Source organism: Homalodisca vitripennis, chromosome 2, assembly GCF_021130785.1.
Source record: "Homalodisca vitripennis isolate AUS2020 chromosome 2, UT_GWSS_2.1, whole genome shotgun sequence".
Classification (NCBI taxonomy): Eukaryota; Metazoa; Arthropoda; class Insecta; order Hemiptera; family Cicadellidae; genus Homalodisca; species Homalodisca vitripennis.
The window spans coordinates 93,145,638-93,160,197 of NC_060208.1; the positions used below are offsets into that span (position 1 = coordinate 93,145,638).

Genomic DNA, 14,560 nt, shown 5'->3' on the forward strand with positions numbered 1-14,560 from the left:
CAAATAATTAATCAAAGGAGATAATATCTGGAAATTAGACTAACTTCAAAAACTTCAAAACACTTTAAAGGAAGAAATTGCAATATACAATGTTGAGTGAGAAATAATAGAGACATAATTCAATACGGTGCCAATAATTATTTACATTTACATTACAACATAATAATGTTTTTACTGCAAAACAATGTTATAGATGCGGTGACGAATCACGTATAGCAAAAAATGCTTCTAGGTTCAGAGATATCAACTTGTGCAAGAGTAGAGGACATTTACCTCATATTTTCCTCTAAGGAGTAAAGATTGTAATACATACAATCCAAGCACAGAACGGAATAATGAATAAGATAATTGTAGGTTTTACTAAAGCTCGCCAAAAAGTGTCAGTCCTGTCTAACATTAAAGGATGTCCAATGTGTTATTTTATTAGAATTATATTAACATTTTAGTATAATACATTGTCTATTCAAATTCAAATTGTGAAAATTACAGCAATTATAGTTTTATAAGTCAGTAATGTTCCATTTAATGAATATATACCTCATTTTATGGGATATTATTTGTCAAATGTATAAATAATAATAATAAATTAAATATATATTAGTGAAATTATTAAAACAAATTTTATTTATTAATAGTATCAAATTAGAATTACTGGAGAGTGTATATAAGTTTCTTAGCGCATACATCTGTCACTGTCGTTATTTACAAGTCAGTTTAAATGTGCTTACAGCTATGGTGACAAAACTGGACGAATCCGTGGGCCGAGTGACCCAAGCTCTCAGGGACAAGAACATGTTAAACAACTCCATCATTCTGTTTTTATCCGACAATGGAGGAGCCACAAACGGTTTTAATGGCAATGTTGCTTCAAACTGGCCTCTTAGAGGGGTATGTATCTGAACGTTTTAGTAATAACTGGAAAACAATTAGATCGTATGTTGTAGTGTATACATGTTAAAAATCATCCTATCTAGTAGGGAGACTAAAAATTTGTATGTATCTATGTGTGTGTGTATGCCTGCACGATGTCAATTTGTCATTTAACCTATAAACTTGAAAGTATTCATGCTTCATTTCAGTATGAGGAAGACTGAGTTCCATAACGTTATATGTAACTGGATGAGCGTTAGTAAATATGATGATACTGGTCTTGCAGGTAACCATCATTGCAAAAAAAATAGCTGAATAAATAAATTAGTAAAAAACTCAGTTCACTCACAATAATTTTGAAAATTTAGTATATTAACACATTTGCTGTTACCGTGGCTTTGACGCGATTATCAAAATAGATGAATGTATCCATCTTAGGGAAGCATCTATAATGCATGTGATGGAGCACTTTGTATTTTTCAAACAATATATATATATTATATATATATATTATATATATATATATATATATTATTATATATAATAATAATTAATTAATATATATATATTAATATTATATATATAATGCTTTATATTTAAGCAAGCACTATATATTTAATGCTTTTTAAACTTTAATTTTAAACTAATGTTTCTACCTCTTAAGCGAATATCAACTTAAAGTATCACCATCTATATACTGTCAGTTAACTTTGGATTATGTTTCGTAAAAATATTAAAATTTAAACATTAATATCTCTATACCTTGTTTACTTTCATAACCAATTCAAAAAAGACAATTCAATGGGTTAATTGTAAACAGATTTCTGCTCTGACGAAAACGCAAAATATACTTTATTAACAGTACGATTCAGATGTGCTACTTCGTCATACAATTGTTATGGATGAAAGTTTTTTAAATGTGAGATTAGTTCAGATTCGTTGTTCCACTCGAAGAACAACTTCATCGTGTAGAATGAGTGGTAATTTAGCCGAAATTCATATACATAGATCATACATGGTTCTAAAACTCACCAATTATGTACACCGTATCTGACAAAAGCATACTTTTCTTTAAGTTGAGATTCAATTTGCACAAAGTCTTTCGATATCAATATATTCAGTACTTAAGAAATTAAAAAATCGTTAGCCAAGCTGGTTTACCGAGAACGGTATTGGCAGGGTTATTCTTTAACATCGAACGATAAATGTTTCTTTTTTCATAGTTTCCAGTTTTCCACACATAAGAATAAGCTTCAGACATTTTAGGTAATTTGTGCCAACTCCATGAAGATTGTGCATTTCACTATACTTTCTTTTAGTTCTTTTAATCTCTTTATTTCTTTAACCAATGATGAATGAATTTTTTCACGTGTCTCATTTTAGCCCTTTCAACACAATTAAATTTCCACTAAAACCATCGCGGTTGTCAATTGGTTTTAAGGACGATGTTTTTCAACAAAAACAGGTTGTGTGTTTAAACGATACAAACTGGCTCTGTTACTAGACTCGTGTAGCATATTTAAATGGATATGTTTAAATTAAAAAACGTACTAAAATTATTAATTGGAATATAAACTTTGAAACCCTCATATTTTTTATAGTAGTTTCGTTTGACAGCTTCCCAAGTTATAATGCACAATATGGTTGTATAACTTATCTCCTTCAACAAGATAATACCGTGCCAGTAATAGTAGTTATCTACTAATCGTTTCAAGAATAGATAACAGTAATAATCTCTTCTCTGAAAAGTTGTAAACTGTTTCCTTGTTTTCTAAACAACTAATTATAAGTATATTTTTAAGTAAATATTTTACTCGTATCTAATTACATGAATGTAGTTATCGGTTTGTTCGGCGAATTGAAGTATTAAGTGACTAGCCCATGAGGAAGGACAAAACCGTTAAATTTAGTTATAAGTTTTACTTAATTAATTATAGAAACATTTAAATACTGTGAATAGGCTAAACCTCATTTACATCAATCCTTGACACTACAGGGTAAGTGACTGTGTGAAGTTTTCTAGCTCGTTATTAAGAACCACAGTTTCTGCGTATTTTATGTAAAGGTAACGTACAATAACCTAGGGATTCCATCAATTATCCAAAAACAAATAATAAGTTAAAATTTTATTAGATAAAGCATAATTTTTATTTATATGAAACAAAATAAAAACAGTGATTTGAAAACCAAACAGAAAATATCATATTTAAAATATTTTTTTAATTAAACGAAATGAAATATATGTCATACCGTAGTTACAATTACCCTTTTATGCGGTATGTACCGGACAAGACGCTTTGATGAATTCAGTACTTAATGAAAAAAATACTCCATATTTTAGTCGAGTAAAAATTAGATGAATTCCTCTAAAAAACTATAATGGGTCAAATATGAAATAGCGTGCCAATGAGTGTTAGAGGGTCACAAAGTATTCCGAAAAGTTTAGTAAGCTATATTTACTCATGTAATGTAACGGTACTATATAGTCGTACAATAATCATTAACATTATATTTATTAAAAAGTTAAAAATGTTCACATAGTCACGTAGTGTGAAAATCCGTAGTTATGGAGCACATTAAAATTAATAGTGCTAAAAATATTGGCCCAAACTTTAAAGAAATAAGTTCAATTCATCGGTTTGTTTAGGATATAAGAACCAGAATTTTGAGTTACGTGCTGCTGGAAAACAATTATTAATTTAAGTATTTAGTTTTGTTATTAATACTCTAGCAATTGATAAAACAAAATATCTTGTTTATTTAATTCGCTAAACTATGAATAAATTTGGTCAAATATAGCAAGTTACAATTAACTTGAATTTTAGGAAATGTGGCTAAATTTAAACTTTAAAAAAATAAAGTTTATACAGTGTAACATATGCACATTCTTTGAAGCATTGGTTGTACTGGCATGACTATAGTTATGCCTATAGACCTATAGACTATAGGTTTATCTTATTATTTAATAATTTGAACAAACATATTTAAGGCATAAAAATTTTTTGGACAAAATAAATAAACTTTGTAAATTAAATGGCATTCAGTATTCATAATTGCTTGTAATTCACAAAAACGTGACTGGTCTGTCACTGTAACAGGGCAAAGACACGTTGTGGGAGGGAGGGGTGCGAGTAGTAGGAGCGGTGTGGAGTCCCTTGCTGTCAGGAACACCTAGGGTCCATCGAGGACTAATCAACTCCGAGGACTGGCTACCCACACTCCTCTCAGCTGCCGAAGGATTAAAGGACGAAGGTACTCATCAGCTATTTCATATTCAATGCCTAGTTTTTTTACATTGCCTTGTGAATAACCATTTACATAAAAGACGTAAATAGCATAACAATTAGTAGAAATATGGTATTAACTTAAGCATATAAATTAATATAGTTACATTAAAGTATACATATTTTCGAACGTAGAAAGGGGAAAAGAAACATATCGATTACTTTAGAAGTTAATAATTCGTTAACAGATGTTCAATATATAAGATACGTCATCGTCTTCAGTTTACACACACCCACACCCACAAACACACACACACACACACACACACACACACACACACACACACACACACACACACACACACTCACTCACTGATTTAAACAGTGACAACTTTAGACACTCAAATATTACTAGTTTTATTTACACTAATATATTTACGATTATAATATTATTCAGTAACGAGTAAATTTGACAACATTTACAGTTTTCTTTTTGTGTAAACACATTTCAATCAGTATTTTAGAAGCACGGTTACTTTTCAAGTAAAATTAAGGTTTTCTGAGAAATAAGACACCCTTATAATTAATTCGATTTTTAATTACTTTCATATTCACAAATAATATTGATTTCCTGTTAACGAAATATTTCCTTTCATCGATTTTGTGTAGGAAATTTCGGTTTTGTTACCTACATTTTTAGCGCAACTGACAACTAAGAAATCGTCAAACAAATTCAACTATACACTGAAACCAAGTGATCTCCAAGTGTATGTCTTAAAATTGTAAAAATGTATTATTTTGTAATTAATAAATCATTTAAATATGACTTTTATTGATTAATATATTATGTACAAAATTTTCAATACTATCCTATGTAAAAAATTTAAATCTCTGTGTATACAATCAATTGAGAACATTCAGTGTTATTTGCATATCTATATTATTTTAAATTTCATTATACTATCCATTATAGAACCAAAATAGACAATTAAAACAAAGAATGCTACACCCAAATGACTGGGTTCTCTTTGAAAATTTTATTTTATCATCATTTTATTTGTATGATAATCATTAATGATAGTTAAGAATTTATTAAAAATTCAACTGTATTATATTGTTTTGTAGCTTAGGGCGCGATATTGGTATTTTTTGGTTTTTATTATTATCAAAGCATTAAATACATCGTGTTATCAAATTTTATGTGTATAGTTTGTAACTAAAAGTAGATTTCAACGCAAACGGATGCAATTATCTTACTGAATAATGTAAAACGTCATATTATATCATAAATTATCCTACTAATATCTTTAATTTATTATTTACAATGTGGTTGATTAACTAATCTCCTTTGACACTATTACGTGGTACAGATATGTCATTATGAATTCTAAGATTGGTAATATTTGTATTCTGTTATCTGAAGTGTCCAAATGTGTTACAATGTTATACAGTTAAATACAATGATATCTTTATTAAATAAATATTCACTCAAATCTAATTATACGTGGTTTATCTAAGTTTGATTAGTCGACAATTCTGCAAGTTAAAAATAAAAATATATTTAGTATTTCCTTGAAAAGAATTTAGTTGACTGAGTTTTAACGAAACTTAACACCCGAGGGGCTGAAAATTTCAGTTTTACCTGTCAGCTCTTACGATATCTTGTAAACGATCTGGCCTATTGTAGCATTAGCAAAGCCTATCACTCAAAAGCCTTGAAAGATTTCATTGCTGTCTGTCTGCCTGTCCGGCCGAGATCTCGTACACAAAACTACCCACTGACTAGAAATTTTACATGAAGCTTCATTTCTATACGTGCAGCAATGAGTTAAATGATGGTACAAATCACTCTCTAGGAGTTGGCAGAGCATTAGCGGATATATTTACATGGGTCTTATTGATAACCACGATGGCAAAGAAAAAATATCAGAATAAATAAATTTGTAAGGAAACATATACAATCTTAAGAATTTTAAACATGTGAAATCTTTTTTCATATAACCAAACGAACAAATAAAAAAAATTGGGTAAGCTGTGTTAAAAATTGGTGTTAAAATCTTATTTCAGCGCACTCTTGCGTTGTAGTATACCCTCTCTAGTTCACCGGAACTTTTAATATTTGAACAATCATCTGAAACCTAACTTAATGTACAATCATTTGAATGTGATATGTTATGGAAAGAAATCACAAAAAATATTTCATACGAATAGATAGACTTTAGTTTTTCATGAACGTTAGTTTATACATAAACAAGAAAGTGTTATATGATGATCCAACTATGAAACATGGCTGACCGTAATTCTTTTGTAAATGTTATTTCTTTATTATTTTCTAGCTGCTTATCTGCCCGTCAGACATCTCGAGATATATGTGAGTTACATATTACAAATATTTAACCTGAACGAGGCCCGTTACGCGACACGTGGTTTGGGGTATTCAGACCTTTTTAATAACAACATTGGGATTTATTATAGGACGTGTGACAACATGGGATTTGGCTGGTCATTCACAAACATTTTCGAGTAGGTCTTTTGGGCAACAAGAACATCGTAGAATAAACAAATTCGTAAAATAGTTTGGTCAGTACTATACAGGGAAACCAGTACGTATTGAAAATTCAGAACATAATAGCTATAACACTCAAGCTCATTGTTGTCTTCGGTAGAACAATACTTAGAAAAAATGCAATAAATATAGAATTAATTTATGAATTTTCGGTAGTTTTTGTTTGCCATTCATAAGACAAAAGTTATTAATGAATAGATCTAAATAATATAATTTCTTTTTACAATTAGAATATTCCTAAGGACTGTAACGTCATCACAAAAAATACATGAAAGGAAATCAAATGGAATGCTGAAAACACATTTCAGCAACCTGAGTTTTTAATTTTGTCGAGCCTAACTGTGTGTAATAATATCACATATGCCCCATATGATTTCAAAGTAGTATACTGACCGATACGGGACGAAGAATTACAGGTACACAGAAATACAGGAACACATCAATTACACAGGTATGTTGTACGAGGTGTTCGAATTGTTATTATTTTATTTTGTCAATTACAAATGTGTAACAAGTAAACAGGAAATTTACCGTTTAAGCAATGATGCTTATGACCGATAGAGACTAAAATTTCAATATCTGTAAACATAATACTTGAATTATAGGTACATGTGCATCCATTGTGTTTTCTCTTTTGTTTTAGATAAGTATATTAAGTCAATATATTATTCAAAAACATTAGTAGTTAATAATTTAAGAGATAAAAATAGTAGAGAATTTTACAAAAATTGATCACTTTATTTAGGAAAATAACTCAAAAAATGTCGTTTAGAAAAAAAAAAATCTCCATGGTCCACCTGAAACAAGCAGCTTGAAGTGGTAGCTTAGTATGTATATTTAAATAAAGTCCTTAAACATATTTAAATATGTTTTTTACGCCAAGGATAGCTGTTAAAACATAAACCAATTCAAGGGAGTTACGGAGGACCTAACACAAGGAAACGAAATTCTTACTACACAATCTAAATTACGTCATAACATGTGTTGGTAGTTATATGATTCTACTCAGTTAGTGTATAATTCGTTTATTCTGCAATGTTTCCGTTATCATCATAGTTATCTATTAGACCAAAGAAAAAGGTTATTACAATTTTGTTGTTACCTTTAATGTCGGCTTTATACTTTGGCCAAACACATATTCTAAACAAAGAGAACTAATATACTGAGTTTCGAGTCTCTAAGACCTATGTATCAAGAGTTATTGCACAGACAGAATGATAATGACATGAACATTATCGGGTTCTGAGATTAGGAAACATAAAAAACGACAAGACATTGTGGTTTAGATAAAAAAAAATAAATGTCTGTAGTATGTACTACACACACTTATAAGCAAACTTGCAATCTATCTTAATATTCAATAAAAATATAAGTTTGGAATATACTGTACTAGCCGTTATTTTCCGTATAAAATTCTGTTTAATCTTATTAATCCAATAAGGTAGTATGATTTTAAAAACCTTTTTATGGATGATATATTAAAACCTCAGGAAACATCGTAAAAATACAAATAATTAAATCTATCATGATTTTAAAACACCTGTGTTCAATTTCACTAAATAAACTTTTGTAGCTATAATACATTTCCTTCCAATACTTCAATCTAGGAATGAAAGATTTTGGAAAAACTAGTCAAAATAACACCTGTTATAATCCACTTTTATGAAAGGGATTGCGTATATATGTGAACAGTTTGCCATCACGGTACATTTTCATGAACAACCCTTTGATATCGTATACTTTTAAAACCCTTGAGACTTAGGGCTGACAGTTCAAAACCTCAATAGACAGTAGTCAGACCGAATAATAACTAGAATAACGGTAGTATTAAGTAGTATTTAGTATTAAGCAAGTTTTCTGGAATATTAAAACAAATAAGACATATAAAACACCCTTATGAAACATTTTAATTTCTCTGTACAGCTTTGTATCTAAAAAACTATTCCCTTTCATAACATAAAAAAATGCATCTTGAATAACATATTAGAAAAATTCTGTTTTAATCAAGAGTGAATGCGAGAATCTCGTCAGCTTTATGCAGTGGTTTTGAATAATAACCACTTATGGTACTTATGGTAGGAGAACTCCTTAAAGACTAGTGAATTATAAAAATCTCTTAAATTTTGTTTTACCTAGCAGATGGAATACTTGCTATACAACCATTATGTATTTTTACGTTAACAAAGCCGCCATTTTGTTTGGCTCTCTAAAATATTTTAGAGAATTCAGAATAAATATTGTTTCAAATTAATCTTACGTAACATGCTTGGACTACACATTTGCGAACATCCAACACCTTCAAACCTCATAATGAAAGAGGCGATCAGTCAACGTATCTCAGACCTAAAACCAATTACGAATATTTATTGACCTCCCATGGAATCGAGCACTTGATCTCCCGCAGCATCGCCCCTACGCTACGGCGAAGATTCTTTTCACAGGGAACGAGAAAGGTGAGATCGATCTCTAAATGTTGCTGGTCTCCACTATCCGGAAGATGGTTCCTGATCTCCAGGCTTAGATTATGTCTGTGCATATGTAGGCTATAAATAATAGTGAGAACCAAGAAAGAAGACGCAAAGCAATGCGACGTCTTTGTTGCCCAACCTAATATATCAAATCGCATTAGTAAGACCTCTTGAGATAACACTGAATGCGGTTAGACAAAGAGCGTTGACAAGCCTATTGAGTATTTCAATAGATAACACTTTACAGCTCTCCACTATAATGGGTAGCGGTGAATTGTCAGTTTTCCTCATTGATACAAATACTCATATTGCTACTGTTACAGTACAAATAAATATGTGAAAATAAAACAAATATCTGAGATTAATATATTTTCAACTCTAAGAAAAGAACAGACTATATTATTCTTAAATTAATGAAATATTACTTAACCAGAATATTGTATGTTATTTAAAAAAAACGTAATTTAACTGTGTGGTATTATATAATGATTTACTAAGCATATTGATAAGAAGTTTAGATTATAATGTGGATAAAAACAGTACTAGTATAGGTATTGTGAATATACTACATGTTATTAACCCACAAGGAAAGGTACAATTTTAAGTAGCAATTTGGTCATAAATTAAGATTAATTACAGGCACAAAACGAATCAGAATAAAAGTATTTAAAAAAAAGTATTTGATTTGATATAAAGAGTATTTGATAGTGAAATGAATCTACATAGACATTCCATACCTGTTACTACAACTACTTAAAATTTTAATTAGAAATATTAAATATAACTATTTTATAAACACTATGTTCCTTCCTAAAAATACTAGTTCTTTTTAATTTACAAAATTTATGAATAGAAAAACAGTTTACAAATGAATCGTGTAGAATATTTTACTCAAAGAAATCCTGTTTTTTCACAATAGTAAAATCTAGCACGTTTGTTGTTTATAGATGAGCTGTGTTAAACAGTTCATTTTGTTAAATTCCTTTATTTTCTCTACAAATGAGCCTACTTTTGAATGTTGGTGAATATTGTGTTCAAAATAAAATCAATAACAAATTGACAATAACAAATTGTACAATTTACTAGAAAAGTAAAGCAGTAGAATTATTGCTCTTAAAACATTAAAACTTTACATTTTACCACATATATTAGATTTTATCACTAATTATCTCAAAAGTTACGGCACTAAATAAACAATATTTATATTATAGAGCAATTAATAATATAAATTGTACAACCTTTATGGACAGTAATTTTGCCTAGAATTATATTTAATTTGTATTTAGATACACTAAAGCTAAATTTCTGTACAGTCTATGTTTTCTTGTGCATACAGTGCAAAACATCTTCATACATATGAGTATTTTATTTTTATCCTTTAACCTAGAATACCTTGTAATATATTAATTTTTCTTTTTGAAAATACCTTGTACAAATCTTGGTGTTTACATTACTCACGTTGCCTTTATATTACTAAACGTTTTTATTACATTATATAATAAACTAATCTATATTGCACTTGTGTATTTCAGATGTGAACAAGTTCGATGGTTTTAGCCAATGGGATGCTCTAAACAAGCGGGGCACCGCACCATATGACACACTATTGCACAACATCGATGACAATCGTACGATACGAGCAATCAGGAAGGGGCCTTGGAAAATAGTAATAGGTAAATACGTTTTTCTTGATAATAACTTGACCTTTAGATTTAAAATAATACATATCCTATCAGAAGAACAATGGATTAAATTTTTTAGTTACTATGTGGAAGTCGTGGTGGCTGTTCTAAATAGATTTTGTATAAAATCCTTTCTCTTGTTAAAGATATTGTTGTCATTTTCATCTCTCTGTGATATTATGCATAATCTTTGACTTTTCCATATTCCCATCAGATATGGCTTAATTGTTATTTGATTGTTGTATTATTAACACAAATACAATTTGTTTCATTTTAGAGTTACAAACATATTAGATTTAGTTAAAGTGTATTGGGTGGAAAGAAAAAAAAAACAATATAGTATGAGCTAAAATAGGGTTTATTTTTGTTAAAAAAAAAGGTAAGACATTACGAGAAATCTGAGTAGACAAAAATTAGGTCGTTTCAACCTATCTCTATTGAGCCACATTACAGCATGTAGTGCATACTGAGTAGAATAAATGTTTTACCACGTTTAGTTGTTTTTTAATTCCAGTCAAAGCACAGGAAAATATCAAATTATAATTCTATGGATAGAATTAATTACTCGTACTATCGTTTTATCAAGGCTGCCTGGTTCATGCAACGTCATCCTAAAGCTGAAATCAATGCAGTTTGTAGTGATTAAAGGATGTGATATGAAAATACTCTTGTATTACTCAAATGCAAATTGAAGAAGTTATTTTTTCCTTTAATTAGTAGCAACAATTAATTAACTACAACGCATACAAAGTCCTTGACAAATGTGATCTATAAACACTCTGGAATCTTGGTGTGTTTACGAATTCCGAGGCAAGTGTTTCACGAAGATTGGTAGTCAGATTTTGGAGGAGTTTTCAAGCTCCACTATACGTGTCAGTACTAACAATGTACCAGCAGGAGGTAATTGTTCATAGACGGCCACTTAGTGAATCCGAGCCTTCAACAAAGTAACTTAATTTAGGATTGGAGTGTAATTTTATTTCTAAATCACCTGAAGAGTATTATTTTCTATACAGGTAGGACGTACGGTGGCCAGTATGATGGCCACTATGGCAAGTTGAGTGGGAAGGTGGCCTATGACCCGGAAGTAATAAGGGACAGCATGGTTGGTAGAGCAATACAGGACACTTCCAGCCCCCTTCCCAGTTCACAAATAATGTTGGACCTGAGAGCTCAGGCTACTGTCACTTGCACGCCCTCTTCCGGTAAGTATTCAAGAACATTGCTTTATCAGCTTTGTTTTCTTTCGAGCTATTAGGTGACTGGACAATTTGTAAATATATACTATGTGTATTTGATCTAAATTAAGAATATCTATAATTCTCTTTACAGGCACATTTATTCATACTGTATTACATTTATTTTCATTTGGAAATATACTTTGAGGTAAGTTACAAAAGAATAAAGCTCTCTTTTTACATCTAGTTTAAACATATAATGCTCACTATTTATATAATCATGTGCTGTGGAGTAATAATGATAGTTAAGTGAATCTCAATTATTTGGAAACTATTAAATAATTCTATTTCAGATGTAGCTCCTCATGTCATACAAGTTCGGGAAATCAATTCCATAGAACAAGGATTTAGATCGCAAAGAAAAGGTGAATAAATATATGCAAATGTATCACAAACTCCATACAAATTATATTCATTATATAAATACTAAACATACAATTAGCAGCTAAATTCCTTAGCTTAATTATGTTTTTTTAGTTTGTATACTAACGTTTATATACAAAAACATTACTGTACGTAGAAATATCACTTTTGGCGTAGGCTATTAAAACTTTATGGAGTAGTGTAGGAATGTAAATAAAAGCTTGACATAAAAATCATCCAGAAAATAAATACTTTGCTTTAGTTTGATAGAATTAGATTTAAAATCACTTATTACATGAAAAACACACCGTCTGAAAAACACATAATGCTTGTTGTAAAAGTGTATTTTATTTTGTTACAAGAACAGTATTAACGAATTTCCTGCCATTTGGATTTTCATCCGATTATAAAAAAAGAAGCATCTAATCTTTTACCATTAACGTAAACTTTTTTACACAACTGATCTATTGTAGCATCGATGTCGGTTTAAATTAAATTTGGGATTACACATTTGAAATGGCAATTGTGATACCAGAGGTTATGAATTTCTGAAACTTTGATCATACATACTTAGACGTAAGGTAAAAAAATCTGTCAAATTTGAAACTTACATTTTGAGTTTTGGATTTTGTTTGTAGAAAAACATAACATAAGTAAGGATAATACGCAATAACATGTTTAGCATGACCTAAAAAAATCATCTGATAAATTTGGGTTAGATAAAGCCTGCAAAATCTATTTATCTTCAAGCTTTAATGCTTCCCATTGTTTGTTATCTTTAGATACCTCTGAGTGTAAACCACACATAGCTCCTTGTCTTTTCAACATAGTGGAGGATCCGTGTGAATACCATAACCTGGCAGCTGAACGACCTGATGTGGTTAATGATTTGATTGAACTGCTGAAGAGCTACCATCCCGTACCAATCAACAACAAACCTGAAGACCCTCGCAGCTTCCCGTCCAACTGGAACAACACCTGGACCACTTGGATGGACTTTGTATAGTTCAAAAACAAGTTATGCAGCTTTTATCTGTGTATATTTAGAGATTAATATCATTATGAGGAACTCACTACTTATGTAATCTCAAAAACATCATGCAATATTGTATTATTTAACAGGTGTCTGACACCTGGTGGATGAACAAATAATTTGTTATTGGTATTAACTAAGGAACAGCTCTAACGACTAACTGCACAAACTAGCACAGTATTATGACTAGCTTTAAGAATGTATTTATCTAATTAAACTTATTTATAACTGTGGTTTCATTAGTTTTATCCCTGTCGTAAATCTGTTGCTGAATAATTGGTGTGCATTCAAAATGTGTTATTAGAAATATCTATAATATTTTATAGATTATGCTACAGTAATTCTAATTTACTTGTTTACTTAAATGATAATTGATTCCATAGTTCAAAACAAGTGTATTAGTCACATCTGTTTAATGTATGTTGAATTTTTTCATATTTATTGATTATATGGTATTTTAAGAATCATATTTACCTAAAAATATTTAGATTTCCCATTATCAATCTGGTTCTGGGAAAGCTTTAACAAAAATCTTGAATTTAATTAATTATAATATGTGGAGTATAATATAGACTACAATATAGTATAATATATAATATAGATGTAGATTGGATCATTATATGGACTTTATATCCTATACATTTTCTCAAATGCCAACAAATTTGTGTTTGTGAATACTTATCTTTAAAGTCTTACATGGGAAGTGGAAATATTACTTTCAATACCAGAAGTCACCAATGGAGTTTGAGAATATGCATCGCAGTACACATTTCTGTCTTTAAAAACTCTTTAAGTAACTTTTCAAGTTCCAATTTGTTATTTAAAGAAAGATAATATATAATGATATATATTATATATGTATATAAATAAATATATATATACATATTTTTTATTTATTCATGTATGTATATTTAAAATATTTCTATATATATTTTATATATATATATAATATATATTCATAAACAATTTTTAAATGCCACTATTACAGTCGTTGAAATGTCGCATAATGCATAAGCACTGACAGTTATTTCTTTGTTGTTTAGTGCTGACAATGCAAGAACCATGTGCCTAAGGACTACCTCTAAAGTTTGAGAAATTAAAAGTTCCATTAATTTT

At 29.7% G+C, this 14,560-nt stretch overlaps 1 protein-coding gene across 4 annotated transcripts in view; it reads left to right on the top strand.

Annotated features, from left to right (window-relative positions):
• The window catches only part of LOC124354356 (arylsulfatase B-like), a 28,888-nt gene extending 15,211 nt beyond the window's left edge, over positions 1 to 13,677 (top strand). For 3 of the 4 annotated variants that reach the window (XM_046804741.1, XM_046804740.1, XM_046804739.1), the window contains exons 6-11: positions 731 to 888; positions 3,969 to 4,122; positions 10,661 to 10,801; positions 11,827 to 12,015; positions 12,342 to 12,413; positions 13,194 to 13,677. In XM_046804741.1, the coding sequence (XP_046660697.1) occupies positions 731 to 888; positions 3,969 to 4,122; positions 10,661 to 10,801; positions 11,827 to 12,015; positions 12,342 to 12,413; positions 13,194 to 13,417 (938 nt within the window). In that variant the 3' untranslated portion in view covers positions 13,418 to 13,677. The remainder of the gene's footprint in view (positions 1 to 730; positions 889 to 3,968; positions 4,123 to 10,660; positions 10,802 to 11,826; positions 12,016 to 12,341; positions 12,414 to 13,193) is intronic. The other variant, XM_046804742.1, reaches the window with a different exon arrangement.
• The last annotated feature ends 883 nt before the right edge of the window (positions 13,678 to 14,560 follow it).